Consider the following 15716-nt stretch of genomic DNA (forward strand, 5'->3'; position numbering starts at 1 on the left):
ATTTTTTAAACAAATTCTTCTAAATTTTTTACAATTTTTCTCCCTTGACTCCCTCTCATAATCAGCCAATGACAATGGATCGCTCCTGAGTGTATCAGGGGCTGTCCCCAGTACAGCACTGACTTAGATCACAGCGCTGTACAGTGCTATTAGACCAGGGGTTTAGCCGTCTAGCAGTCTCCTAGTGGGGATCACCACTGGGAGACTGATGGCGGAGCAGAGCTCCATCATTCAAGTGGAGATGTGCGTGCATCGGCGCGCAATCTCCTGCAAATCCCCGTCCCAGGACTTTACGCCGATCGGCGTTAGGCGGTCCTAGGGCTGGTGCCTCGTTCATGATGATCGGAGTGATGCGGTTGCCTAGTGGTTAATGCTGGCAAGGTATATTTGTTTACAGTTTGTTCCAAGTGAGCAGAAATAACACCTGGTCCCCTAGAATGGCTCTGGATGGAGAATTCTGCATAGTAAACTGCCTGGGCTAAACATCACTGGTAGGGCAGGATTAAATACTAATATGCAGCAATATATAGCTATAGTAAGTGTTTCTGATGCTGAAACCAAGGTAATTATTAACATAAACGTGAGTATACTAAATAATTTTCTACATTTTAATATTTGTCACTGGAATTCCTCTTTGACTCGTATTTATAGGAGGTAACACTATTCATGTAATGTGTGTTACAAACATTGCATAATTCCGTTAAACCTTACCTGCTTTGTGTGCGCACTTGACACTGGTTAGTGAATCTGGCCAATCTGGGCCTATCTGTGTTAACTCTCAAATTATCTGTCACCTGTTTTACTCATGAATTCTCTCTCCAAGGGCTTGATTCACAAAAGAGTGCTAACTGTTAGCACAGCCTTTTTCGCGCGAATTTTCGCATTGCACGCGCTCGCAAATTTTCGCGCGAAATGATAATGTTTTCACGCGCAAACGTGAATTTTCCCACAAAATCGATATTGTTTTTGCGCAAAAATTCGCGTTTGTGCACAAAAACGTTATCATTTATAAAATTTGCGGGCTCGCGCAATGTGAAAATTCGCGCGAAAACAGCCGTGCTAACAGTTAGCACTCTTTTGCGAATCAAGCCCCTTATGTATATGTCATGAATTATTTCTCCTTATAGTGGACATGAAAAATAAGTAAGATGAGATCAGTTTTGTGAAGCAGTCCCATTGGCTGAGAAAGATGCATCTCACACAAAACAACCCTTCTTATTAAAGGGAATCTGAAGTGAAAATAAACTTATGATATGATTTGTATGTGTGAGTACTGCTTAGAAATAGAACATTAGTAGCACAGATATGAGTCTTATATTATTTCCAGTACAGAAAGAATTAAGAAATGTCAGTTGTTATCTATGCAAAAGAGCTTCTCTGAGCTGTCTGACTAATTTAGTCAGAGAGCAATGCTATTTTCTGAAGCACTTATCTCAGCCTGTCTCTCACTGTTTCTGTTGTAAACTCTGGACCGCAGTCTTAAACCCCCCTAGTGACCAGGCCATTTTTGTTACAAAATAGGCCACTGCAGCTTTAAGGGCTCGCTGCAGGGCCGTACAACTCAGCACACAAGTGATTCCCACCCCTTTTTCTGCCCACCAACAGAGCTGTTAGTGGGCTGTGATTGCTCCCCCAATGTTTTTTTTTTTATTGTTTAATTTTTGAATAAATTCCTGCCATATCTGCCCATAGCACTTCATGCCAATTGGTGTGGAGTGGTCCTGGGGCTGCCACTCTGCTCACGCTGACCAGCGTTGAGCAGTTGTCAGGCAGCTAAAGGACCTCCGAAGCGAACTTAAAAATCTATTTTGTACTCACCTGGGGCTTCTTCCAGCCCCTCGCAGCAGTCTCAGTCCCTCGCCACAGCTCCAGTGGTACTCCGTGTCTCCGCTGGCCGCCCATAATGATGGCGACCCACTGGCAGAGTCGGCTTTTCTGCACTGTCCACATCATCTAACGCAGGCACAGTATGCGCCAGATGATGTGGACGAGTGCCCGTGCAGGCGCAGAAGAGCCGACCCCGCTGGCGAGTCACGATCCTTACGGCCGGCCGACCATCGAAGTTGCGGCGAAGGACTGAGATGGCTGCGAGGGTCTGGAAGAAGCCCCAGGTAAGTAATAAATAGGTTTTTAAGTTCACCTTGGAAGTCCTTTAAGGTTTTTCTGCTAGGAAGTTAAAGGGGTAATTAGCTCTGCTCTGTTTCATCATTTAAAATACAAAGTGTAATTTGTAAACTGCAAATATGATGCAATGTTATAGAAAAAAAACTATATCATTGAAAATAAAAATATGAGACTCTTTTCTTTGCTACTAATGTTCTATTAATTATCCGTACTACAAATACAATTCATTATAGCATACGTTTTTTAGCTTCAATGTCACTTTAATTCAACCAGTGCCCAGGAAATGAAAGTGAATGGTTGCTAAGGAAAGACAAACGTGAGCTGTATCTGAAGCCGGGTCTACACGGCACGATGTGTCTTATCAATCGAGCCGCTAATGCGGCTCGATTGATAAGATCCGACAGGTCCGATCTCGCCACGACCGATTCCCCGCTCGTTCCCCGCGAGCGAACAATAGCGAGGAATCGAGTGGAAGATAAGCGGCGCCGGCGGGGACGAGGGAGTATCGAATCCGACGCACGCGCGGACAAGCGGGGACGCGGCAGGTTCGCGCAGGGATGCGGAAGAGTCGATCCGGCGGCTAATCGAGCCGCCGGATCGCTCCATGTAGACCAAGCTTAAGAGCCAGTGGGCCATATGCAATTCACTTTTTCTCATGAGTTTTCTCCAAGGAGATCATTTTTTATCTTCGATTTAGAATAACTTTTCAACACTTTACCAAAAAGTAGCTGAAAAAGTACCGTCAAAATTATTTTGAGTATTTTTTGTGCTTGTTGGTAATTTAAAAGGCATTTTATTGACAAGTTTAAAAATAACTTTTTCTCATGAGTTTTCTCCAAGGAGATCATTTTTTATCTTCGATTTAGAATAACTTTTCAACACTTTACCAAAAAGTAGCTGAAAAAGTACCGTCAAAATTATTTTGAGTATTTTTTGTGCTTGTTGGTAATTTAAAAGGCATTTTATTGACAAGTTTAAAAATATCCCCTAGGTGAAAACTCAGGAGAAAAAGTAAATGGCATATGGGCCAGTGTCTGTATTCTGCTGAATCTATGTTGGTAGCTGCCTTGTGCTGTGCAGGCATTGTATCTTCATGCACCCACACTCAGTGACTTTACCATGGCACTTCTGGGGAACACAAAGAGAAGGCAAAGCTTAACATACACATCCTACGGTACAAAACATTCACTATGATTAGGACTTGTCTGAATGTGTGAGAACAACTAATTACAGATTTTAATCACAGACTTGTACAGTAAATAGTCCACCAACACACAACCATTAGTAATGCTGAATCTTTTATGCTATTTACATCCTATATTTGCATCATGTTTGACTTGAAATTGCTGTGTTCACAATGTAAATCAGTGTGTGTGGCCTTCTTCATTCTAATATACCCAAATAGCCATTGCTCTTTGTTATCAGTGAATTTACAAAGCATGTGAAGTACAAATCAGTGGAGCTTATGATTTGAGTATAGAGCAGCTGAAGTCTCATCTGCAGTGCTGAGCCTGGAGCAGCTTTGCATTGTAAACACCCTGCTCAGCTCTGTCTGCTACGCAGGGAACCTTCATTCTGACATCCCAAAACCAAGATGCATAATCTACTTTCACAACGTCACTAATATACTTATATGTTATATACTGTACATCGGAGCTGGTCCCAGGGCAATAATACAATGAATGGGGCTGTCTTTATGAATCTAAAGAGCATTGTATCCCAAGGAAGAGTGTGCCAAATGGAAAGAACAGCAACACAGGAAGTTTGTAGGGAAAGCGTATGTTGGGAGGTTTCTGTATTACTGAAATTAGGAAAGAAAAATTATTGCTTTTTTAGGGACTTTTACTTTTGGATTTTTCTTTAGAGCAGGACATGAAATACACTCCCCCCCCCCCCCCCCATGTTATATTGACAAATGCCCAGAGTGGCAAATGTCCCCAGCTGACATTGATCTCCAGCCCAGTCGTTCTGTTCAGAAATTGTGGAACTCACTCACTTCCTGTTTTGATAGCCCCCTGTCACCAGAGGAGGAATTGAGGCAATATCTACAAAATAAGTATATATAGGTAAACTGACCTAACCCTCCCCTACTTACCCCAAGCATTCAAGTCAATAGTTGTATAGTTCACAAGCAGGGCAAGCCTCCTGATTCAGAGGAAGGTATGTCTGGGGTTTTCCTGCATCCCCCATCTCAAATGGAAAAACTGGTATATTTACTAAGCTCCATTAGGTTCCCTCCAGTCTTCTGTCTTGCATCCATCTTTCTCTGCTGACTTGCCTTGTGATGGCAACATTATAGCTGCAGGATACTCTCTATACACTGTAACCTATTGTCACTCCATTTTACATGGGGTATTGTAGCAGCAATGATTATAGGGGAACATGCTGGCTGGGGTTTGCTGTGTAAAAGTAATAAGGCACAGAAAATACTGTGAAATTGCTTGTAATGGCTTTCATGGTTGGATTATTTTCATTTTAAGAATTTCTCTTAGTTTATCATCATAAAGGTTTGTTGTTCAGTTTGCATTTACAGTGGCTTGCAAAAGTATTCGGCCCCCTTGAAGTTTTCCACATTTTGTCACATTACTGCCGCAAACATGAATCAATTTTATTGGAATTCCACATGAAAGACCAATACAAAGTGGTGTACACGTGAGAAGTGGAACGAACATCATACATTATTCCAAACATTTTTTACAAATCAATAACTGCAAAGTGGGGTGTGCATAATTATTCAGCCCCCTGAGTCAATACTTTGTAGAACCACCTTTTGCTGCAATTACAGCTGCCAGTCTTTTTAGGGTATGTCTCTACCAGCTTTGCATATCTAGAGACTGAAATCCCTGCCCATTCTTCTTTGCAAAACAGCTCCAGCTCAGTCAGATTAGATGGACAGCGTTTGTGAACAGCAGTTTTCAGATCTTGCCACAGATTCTCGATTGGATTTAGATCTGGACTTTGACTGGACCATTCTAACACATGAATATGTTTTGTTTTAAACCATTCCATTGTTGCCCTGGCTTTATGTTTAGGGTCATTGTCCTGCTGGAAGGTGAACCTCCGCCCCAGTCTCGAGTCTTTTGCGGGCTCCAAGAGGTTTTCTTCCAAGATTGCCCTGTATTTGGCTCCATCCATCTTCCCATCAACTCTGACCAGCTTCCCTGTCCCTGCTGAAGAGACGCACCCCCAGAGCATGATGCTGCCACCACCATATTTGACAGTGGGGATGGTGTGTTCAGAGTGATGTGGAGTGTTAGTTTTCCGCCACACATAGCGTTTTGCATTTTGGCCAAAAAGTTCCATTTTGGTCTCATCTGACCAGAGCACCTTCTTCCACATGTTTGCTGTGTCGCCCACGTGGCTTGTGGCAAACTGCAAACGGGACTTCTTATGCTTTTCCGTTAACAATGGCTTTCTTCTTGCCACTCTTCCATAAAGGCCAACTTTGTGCATTGCCCGACTATGAGTTGTCCTATGAACAGATTCCCCCAACTGAGCTGTAGATCTCTGTAGCTCGTCCAGAGTAACCATGGGCTGCTTGACTGCATTTCTGATCAGTGCTCTCCTTGTTCGGCCTGTGAGTTTAGGTGGACGGCCTTGTCTTGGTAGGTTTACAGTTGTGCCATACTCCTTCCATTTCTGAATGATCGCTTGAACAGTGCTCCATGGGATGTTCAAGGCTTTGAAAATCTTTTTGTAGCCTAAGCCTGCTTTAAATTTCTCCATAACTTTATCCCTGACCTGTCTCGTGTGTTCTTTGGACTTCATGGTGTTGTTGCTCCCAATATTCTCTTAGACAACCTCTGAGGCCCTCACAGAGCAGCTGTATTTGTGCTGACATTAGATTGCACACAGGTGCACTCTATTTAGTCATTAACACTCATCAGGCAATGTCTATGGGCAACTGACTGCACTCAGACCAAAGGGGGCTGAATAATTACGCACACCCCACTTTGCAGTTATTGATTTGTAAAAAATGTTTGGAATCATGTATGATTTTCGTTCCACTTCTCATGTGTACACCACTTTGTATTGGTCTTTCACATGGAAATCCAATAAAATTGATTCATGTTTGTGGCAGTAATGTGACAAAATGAGGAAAACTTCAAGGGGGCCAAATACTTTTGCAAACCACTGTATGTATGGAAAGGCACTTTACCATCAATACAGTATTAAACTTTAAGGCCCCCATTTTTTCTGCCTAGGCCCTCCTTTTAGTGCCCCGCTACAAGCACATACTGACAGCATTAACTGCTGAGCTGCTCAGTACCCTTTCAGTAACCCTGCCTGTAGTCTGGAATGACTCATATGTGGATTGCAAATGTTTTTAGTAACTCAAGTACATTATGTGTTTGAAAGAAAATAATACAGACACAGGTAAGATTCACTTTCTATAATATTTATTAAAATAGCAATCCATATAATGGTTTCTTTCTCAGTATGGGAGTTGGCAGTTTATTTGATATGTTCTGTGTTAATGTAATGAAACATATAAGCTAAGCCAAGAATGTAACCACAGAAAGGAGCGGTTTAGATGATTACATTGTCATGGCCAGGGATTGGTCATCGCTCTTGAGTGGGTTCCAGACCCACATTGAGGGGGATGAGGAAATGTGTGCACACTTCCTGAACTGTACCAGCTGGTATTTTGCTACTCATTTAGCATGGGCTGATGATGTGATATCCTGACAACCATGTAAATTATGCAAGAAAACCATCTCTTTCACTATTCTCCTCACAGACTGCACAGATGCAAAAATTTCAAGGTTAGTCCGAATTAAGCTGATTTTATGAGAAACACAGACTAGGAACAAGTCGGTTAAAGCAGGTCAGATGGTGGTAAATACGCTCTGCTATTGTTTATGACCGCTAGCAGCCTATAGTAAAATAGAAATGATTTAAAGATATATCCTTTCAATGTTGTGCACTTAGGGGTTTTCGTTTCCGAGCCATATTTCACACGCATTTCCATTCCATCCTTCCCAGCATTCGCAGTTTCCGCAGTTACATATCCCGTTGCCTAAAAAACAAATTGAATGGGAGTTTAATTGTCACAATCAAAATGTGCTACTTCAAATGTCTTATTAAAAAGTAGCAGGTCATAATCAAATCCCTATAACTGGTCCCTCAAACATTCCCTTTTTGTGTGGAGCACTTTGCATTTGATTTAGCAGCCAGTCGAAATAGAGACTTTCAGCCAACTAATAGCATCTTTTCAGCAGTGCTCTTAGCAAAGTGCTGGGCTACACACTATAATCATCCTGTCTTTTTTCCTCACAAGCATTATAGTCTGTTAGATGGATACATTGCTGTACTCATGTGCACTGGCTGCACCTGAAGACTCAAAGTAACCCCTTCAGCTGGCCAGAATCTCACACAAGCCAACATTTTTACATTTGGGATCAGGCAGTATGACACAAAACTAGAGCTTTCACCTTAGTTCACCTCATTTTGCCTCCCACTAGTACCGAGGAGCTTAGAGAAATGCTTTGTTGCTGGAATTCTCTGTGTTGCCAGTGCTGTCTCTGTTAAAGCAGAAAGCATCCTAGCATACAGCAAACATAGTAAACAGTTGGAACCATGTAGAGAACTATTCATCGGGGGCGTGGCCAGCCGGCAATGGAGTGAGACGTGCCTCGCTGAAGCTCCCGACGTCTCTCGCCCAGCCAGCCCTATCTAATCCGTGTGCCCTCCGGATCCGTGACCAGCAGCAGCGGCAGAACGTCCAGACCACCCAGCGGGATTATGGAGGCAAAGGACACTGGTAGATCGCGGCGAAACCGCCGTGACGACAGCGGGGAGGGAGACCTGCACAAGGCCCAAGATGGCGCCAGCGCTACCCCAGGACCTAAAGGGAGCAAGGCTGCGCAGAAAGCAAGGGAGGCGGCAGCGGCAAAACTACAGCAATATGCCTGCCACACTGCGGAGGAGATCACCCAAGGTACACCTGACAATACTGGGGAAACGGAGGGTGATGACTGGGACACAGGATCCCAACATAGAGGAGCAGCAGGATCTGATGCAGGCTCACAGCTCTCCCTAAATGCGCAGCCTGAAATAGAGGAGGCAAGCCCAGAGCCAACATTAGCAGATATCTTGGCTGCAATATATACATGTAATAAGGCAATTACAGCCCTCTCTGCACAGACTGGGGGCTTAAAAGAGGAGATTGGGCTTCTCAGGCAGGACCTATCAAATATCAGGGCCCGCACCACAGAGCTGGAGGGCAGAGTAAGTGACTTAGAAGACAAAATGGCACCGACTACACGTGATTTGAAAAGAGTAATTTCACATGCATTTGCCAACTCTGAAAAGAATGATGATCTGGAGAACAGGCTGAGGAGAAATAATATCAGATTCATAGGTTTCCCAGAGAAATGTGAGCTACCTGATCCCACTATCTTTATTGAAAAATGGCTGGCGGAAACATTTGATGTCGATTACCTTACTAAACTATTTGCAGTTGAACGGGCCCATCGCGTGCCGTTTAAACAACCAAAGCCAGGGGCCCCTGCACGTCCTATCCTTGCAAGAATCCTCCACTACAGAGATAGAGAACTGATCCTGCAAAAAGCGCGCCAAATGGAATCTATAACTTTTAATGGGCAAAATATTTCACTATACCCTGACTTCTCCGCGGAAGTACAAAAACAGCGAGCACAGTTCCTGGCCACCAAAAAACGGCTCCGAAAGCTGAACTTGAAATACGCCATGCTCTACCCGGCAAAGCTCAGAATCATTGTAAGAGATGAGACTCATTTCTTCCAAGACCCTGATGACGCAATGCGATGGCTGGATAAAAATGAACAGCATTTGAAAGTCCAGTCCAACACTGAAGAATCCTGAGTATGCTAGCTAAACTAGGGTGGCTGGTCATGCTGGTAACTGCTGGGGTTATGTTGACTCAAGATCTCTAAGTTTTTGCCTACATGCTGGGCGATGACAGCATGTATGTTTTTGGTGCTATAGGAGGGCACGATAATTTTGTCAATATATATAGAGTTAAGGGCGGCTGGGGTACTATTATACCCCTAGTCATGTGTAAACAGATTTCCGACATGCGAAAAATTGGGGGGGGGGGGGGGGGAAGTTTAATGCTTAAAGTATATATATATATGTTATTTGATATGAAGAAACGCAGAATACACTAAAGTGTGTATACATTTGCATTTATATGTGTATACGGGTATAGATACGTATATTGATGTCTGTTCTTGATTGAGGGGAGGGGTTAAGTATCCTTCAATTAATACGTTGGGAGGCTTCATTTTCGGGAAGTTCGAGTGAGGGGTGCCCTTTGGGTCTTGACAGTGCGTGTGATTCTAATAGTACTGTCGGGCTCCGAGGAATCTGCTCACGGTATGCTGAGGGAACCTCCGGGGACCCGGAGTCCCTCTTGTTTTTTGATCCGAATGAGGATATGGAAATTGATATTACCGGTACATATGTTATATGTTGAAGTTCATAGCAGCGGTTTAGAGGTTAGGGTTGAGGTCACCACCAAGAAAACAACAAGATTTGCAGGCCTTCAGAGAGCTGTAAAGCAACTTTTCTACTGTTACTTATGCATTTTAAATGTCTTAGTTGGAACGTGAGAGGGATGGCTGACGCCACCAAAAGACAAGCAGTGTTCTCTTACCTAAAGCAATTTTCCCCAGCGATCTACTGTCTGCAGGAGACGCATTTGACAAGAGACAGGACTAACTGGTTTAGCAAGCGTTGGGTTTCTCACTCATTTCATTCCATGTATTCATCATATTCTAGGGGAGTCTCCATAATAATTCATGTAGGGGTTCAATATGAGCACATTCATGAGATAATAGATGCAGAGGGAAGATTCGTACTAATTCATGGAAAACTATTTAAGAGGGAGTGTATCCTAATAGCCATATATATTCCCCCACCATATTCTTTTAGTGTAATTAAGGAGTTTCTCCCATACATCCAAGATAAAGCCAATCTGCCCCTCTTGATTATAGGAGACTTTAATTGTTGCCTCGATCTAGAAAGAGATAAAATGGATTTTAAGGGGGACTCCCCAAGGTACACGCACCTATACAGAACCCTTAGTGAATTAGGCCTTATGGAATTTTGGAGATTGAGAAACCCAGACCTTGTAGAATATTCTTGCTTTAATAAATCCCATATGACCCTATCTAGGATAGATTTAGCAGTTACTAATCAGGCTATGCTGCCATATCTTAGGGATATTCACTATGAAGCACGAGGGCTCTCCGATCATTCTCCTATTTGTCTATCTATGCAAGAATGTAATGCTTCCCCCGCCTGTAGGCCCCCATGGAAGATGAACGCCTTCTGGTTTCCTTTAATTACGTCCCATGTTGAAATTTTGAAGAATTTACGCGAATTCTTTGAACTAAATGAATCGCCATCTATTTCCCAGTGGACGTGGGAAGCCTTTAAGGCATTCATTAGGGGGATCCTGATCACAGCAATTAATAATGTCAAAACGAATTCTACTGAGTGGGAAAAAATTCATAAACTAGCGGTTATAAATTCTGAAAAACAATATGTTATAAATCCCACTGATGCACATAAAAAAGAATGGCTTGCCACTCAGGATCAGTATCAGAAAATGATGCTGAGTAAGGCAAACCAGAAGAGATTCTTCATAAAGCAGGCGTTCTTCGACCAGGGGGACCAGACGGGGCATCTACTGGCTACTATTGTGCGGGCACAAAAGAGCTCTAACTTTATTACTTCACTAAAAACCCCTGGTGGTAGGATAGTCAGTCAACCGGATGAGGTCTTGCAGGAGCTAAAAAGATTCTATGCCAATTTATATCTATCCAAGGCATTATGCACTGATGAGGAGAGACTTAATTTTGTCGAGGCAATTCCCCTGTCCAGATTGAGTGAGGAAGACGTACAATTACTGGAGGCACCACTGTCTCTGGACGAATTGGAGATAGCCATGGCTTCTATGGCAAACAATAAAGCCCCGGGCACGGATGGGCTCCCATCCGAGACCTATAGGCATTACTCGGACATATTACTCCCTAATTTGTTAAAAATGGCGAACAGTGCTCATGAAAAGGGATGTCTACCCCCCTCGCTAAATATGGCAACTATAGTGCTTATTCCCAAAGCAGGCAAGGACCCTTTACTAGCAGAATCTTACCGCCCAATTTCGCTGCTGAATGCGGACGTTAAATTGATCGCTAAAGCCCTGGCTAACCGACTTTCTAAAGTAATCCCGTCAATCATCTCACCAGATCAAACAGGCTTTATGCCTCAGAAGGCCACTGCTAATAACATCCGTCGGTTATACTTGAATTTACAGGCCCAGGCGGATAATGGGGGAAATAGGGCAATTCTATCCTTAGACATCGCTAAGGCATTCGATAGCGTAGAGTGGGAGTACCTGTACACAGTTTTGGGGACTATGGGATTTGGGCCATATTTCATTGGGTGGGTAAAAACGTTATACCACTCCCCCTCAGCAGTGATTAGAGCCAACGGCTCGGTATCGCCCCTTTTTAGGCTTCAGAGAGGTACAAGACAGGGGTGCCCCTTATCCCCTCTTTTGTTCGCTATAGCGATAGAACCCCTTGCTGAAAGTATTAGACAATCCCAATACATTACAGGTTTTAAATACGGCAGTGTAGAAGAAAAAGTCTCGCTATACGCGGACGACACCTTACTATATTTGGCGGACACACAATCATCACTAGATTCTGCTATAAATTTATTGAACAAATTTGAAAGATTTTCAGGGCTATCAATAAATTGGGATAAGTCCTGCTTAATGCCATTAGATCCCTTTGTAACACCCCAATCAGCGATACACCTTGACCTGAAAGTGGTGGACTCCTTCAAATATTTGGGCATAATTATATCAAGAGATCCTCTACAATTCCAACAGTTAAATATTGCTCCACTACTGGATAGGTCTAGAGCAAAGATTAAGGCCTGGATTAAGCTTCCTCTATCAATAGTGGCCAGAGCGAATTTGATAAAGATGGTATTAATGCCTCAGATACTATACTTCCTGCATAACTCTCCGGTTTGGCTACCCAAAAAACTATTCAAAGTATTTGACAAGATGTTTAGAGATTTAATCTGGAATAAAAAGCAACCACGGATTAAACTGGAGAGGTTACAATACCCTAAAGATGAGGGCGGGTTGGCTGTTCCCAACCCATGGATATACTTCTTAGCCTCCCAGCTACAACATTTGGGTGGGTGGGAACAGAATGATTTAAAAGAATCCAGCAGGGATCTACTTAATTACTGGTTGGGTACGAACTCAATTTACGAAGCGCTGGAGGGTGGTAGGGCCAACCTCACGGATCCAAAAATGCCTACTTTGGCTCTTATGCATAAGACATGGCATAAGATTCGGTACTTACAGAAGTTAGAAGGGTATACTAAATTTACACCAATCTGGCGGAATTCAAATCTTCCGGAACTGAACAACTTAGACTTTGGCTATAGGTGGGAGGGGGCAGGGGTAGACAAGTTGAGCCTAATCTTTCCTAATGATAAATTAATATCTTTAAATGCTCTATCGCAGCTAATGCCAAATACTCCTAAGGGAATACTTCACTTTCAGCATTTACGCTTTGCCCACGCTGTAAAGAAACAGGCAGAAACATTCCAATTTAGATTGCAGGCATCTCCTGTGCTAAATATAGTTGCACAGGCCTGTACTAAACAAGGTTTAATATCCCTGTGCTATGGCATGCTACTAGATGACTTTCTTGGTAAATTCCCACTAGTATGTAGAAGGGCCTGGGATAAAGATATTCCAATGTTATCAGATCAGGAATGGTTAGAGGCGCTGCAGGCGGTTCCATTGCTCTCAATCAATGCCACTCAAAAATTAACGCAGCTACAAATTATCCATAGGACACACTATACACCTAGTCGTCTGTATCGCTTTGGTATGCTCCCTTCCCCGACCTGCACCAGATGTGCTAGAGATCACGGGGATCTCCTACACATGCTATGGAACTGCCCCAAACTTAGGAGGTACTGGGGAGGTGTATTGGATGCTATAGATCAAATATTTCAAATAAAAATCCCGCGCACAGCACTAGTATGTATTTTAGGAGCATATGAGGACGGGAATATATCTGAACACACGAGAATAGCTGTGTTGAGATCATTATTTATAGCTAGAAAATTGATACTGCAACTCTGGAAGCAAGCTAACCCCCCGTCCCTGAAAAAGTGGATTAAACAAATCAATGATTCTTTAAAACTTGAAAAGATTATATATGCACACAGAAATGCTAATGAAAAATTTGAAAAAATATGGTGTAAATGGCTGAATGCGCCGGACTTTGTTGATCCAGAAATAGTGCGAGAACGTATATTGGCTACAATAGGATTATCTAGAAGCTCTGTAAATAACATGTGATACCGAATCTTTGCTGTACAAAACAATGTTCTTTTTTGCTTTCCTGCTGTATGCTAACTGAGGGATGCAATGTACTTTCTGTATTTATTGGTGACCTCAATAAAGCTTTTTTGTTGAACAAAAAAAAAAAAAAAGAGAACTATTCATAAAAACCAATAAAAACAGAATTCCACATTTATAAAAGAGCAATTACTTTTATTACAGTGGTGTTCAGTGCTTTGACTGCTACACTGAAACTAAAGGATACCTGAGTGAGAGGACTACAGAGACTATCAATTTTTTTTAAACAATGCAAATAGCCTGGCTATCCTGCTGATCCACGGCCACTAATACTTTTAGTCACGGGGTGATTCAGAAACTACTGAAGCATGAAAGATCAGTAGGACTGCCAGGCAACTAGTATTTTTTAAAAGGAAATAAATATGTTAACCTATATATCACTCTTACTTCAGGTGTCCCTTAAAGTTGGATAAAACTCTGACATAACATTCAATAAAAATGTTTTCCTACTTTTTATTATTACCCATACAGTTATCATATTTACTTTTGTGCACAAGTAATATTGTCTGTCTACAAATCACCAAAATCAAAACAAAACCAGTTGATTAACGTACAGATGATCTGCTCTGAAAGCTGCCATTGCATTTTATTGCATAGCTGCTGTATTTTGGATATTAGGATCTATCTAGTGATCACTTCTCAGCTCTTTCTGCTTTTCAGATCAGATCAGGACAGCTCATAATATTTACTAAATGTATCTGACAAAGGAATGTAAACAAAAGAGTATAACCTCCCAGGGTGTGGCCAAAAGCTGCACACTGAAGCAAGGAGCTTTTCACTGAAGAACAAAGTGCTATGTTTAACTGTTTTAATCCTGTTCTGCTACAATTATATTTGTAATAGTATATTTTATGCTGTAAATCATCTTTTAGAGCAAAGAGAAAATGCTGAGTTTCATACTACCTAAAGCTAAAATAACAAACAGAAGCTCCATTTACTTGAAGGGAGAATCTCATTATAAGCCATAACTGTCACTTGTCACCATAAAAAGGAGCAGAACACATGCCATTGGCTTGCATTGTGTCCAAATACTGCTACTTCACTTAGGGACCTATTTAGAAAAGTGTAGATTACCTCATTACCAGAATACCCATACTGCCTGAGGAACCTGTAGGCAATTCATGTATAAGTGTCAAGCTTCTTGGCAGTTATAGCACTGGCATTCATTTTTCATTCTCGAGGACAAGGACCAGGATAAAATAGGTACAGTTACAGCAAGCACAAAGGTTGTAGGTGTCACTGGCTTCCGAGTGGGCAGACCTGCAGGGATATTGCTGTATAGTTGTAAGTTATACCATCACAGATGCTGGGTTTTTAAATACATGTTAGAAACAAGCTGGATGGCAGTATTACAGTGTCTGTGATTTTTCCTCCAAAAAAGAGAATTCAGAATTTTGATTCATCTTGCCAGAGTGCACATTTCCATTTCCTTTTAATCCATCTTAAATGAGCTTGAGGCCAGAGAAGGTTGCAGTGTTTCTGAATCTTGTTTAAATATGATTTACTCTTTGCATGGTGCAGTTTTTAACGTATATTTGTGGATGGAGGCAGTGACTAAGTGTGTACACAGTTTACAGTATTCAGAAGTATTCCTGATCCTATGAAGGGATCCAGATTACAAAATAATTATGTAAAGAGATTTCTCTGAATCTTTAAAGGAATACTGTAGGGGGGTCGGGGGAAAATGAGTTGAACTTACCTGGGGCTTCTAATGGTCCCCCGCAAACATCCTGTGCCAACGCAGCCAGTCACCGATTCTCCGGCCCCACCTCCGGTTCACTTCTGGAATTTCAGACTTTAAAGTCTGAAAACCACTGCACCTGTGTTGCCGGGTCCTCGCTCCTGATGATGTCATCAGGAGCGTACTGCGCAGGCACAGACCATACTGGGCCTGCGCATTGTGCTCCTGGTGACATCAGCGGGAGCGAGGACACGGCTGCGCAGGCGCAGTGGTTTTCAGACTTTAAAGTCTGAAATTCCAGAAGTGAACCGGAGGCGGGACCGGAGGATCGGTGAGTGGCTGCGTGGGTACAGGGTGTCTGTGGGGGACCATTACAAGCCCCGGGTAAGTTAAACTCATTTTCCCCGACCCCCTACAGTATTCCTTTAAATAATAATATGTACTGTACATGTTGAAATTTCCAAA

At 42.5% G+C, this 15716-nt stretch overlaps 1 protein-coding gene across 1 annotated transcript in view; it reads right to left on the reverse strand.

Annotated features, from left to right (window-relative positions):
• Positions 1–6507: 6507 nt before the first annotated feature.
• The window catches only part of ITGBL1 (integrin subunit beta like 1), a 293679-nt gene continuing 284470 nt past the window's right edge, over positions 6508–15716 (reverse strand). Inside the window, exon 11 of the mRNA XM_068265254.1 lies at positions 6508–7144. Coding sequence (XP_068121355.1) covers positions 7053–7144 — 92 coding nt within the window. The 3' untranslated portion in view covers positions 6508–7052. The remainder of the gene's footprint in view (positions 7145–15716) is intronic.

The sequence above is a fragment of the Hyperolius riggenbachi genome, chromosome 2, assembly GCF_040937935.1.
Source record: "Hyperolius riggenbachi isolate aHypRig1 chromosome 2, aHypRig1.pri, whole genome shotgun sequence".
NCBI lineage: Eukaryota > Metazoa > Chordata > Amphibia > Anura > Hyperoliidae > Hyperolius > Hyperolius riggenbachi.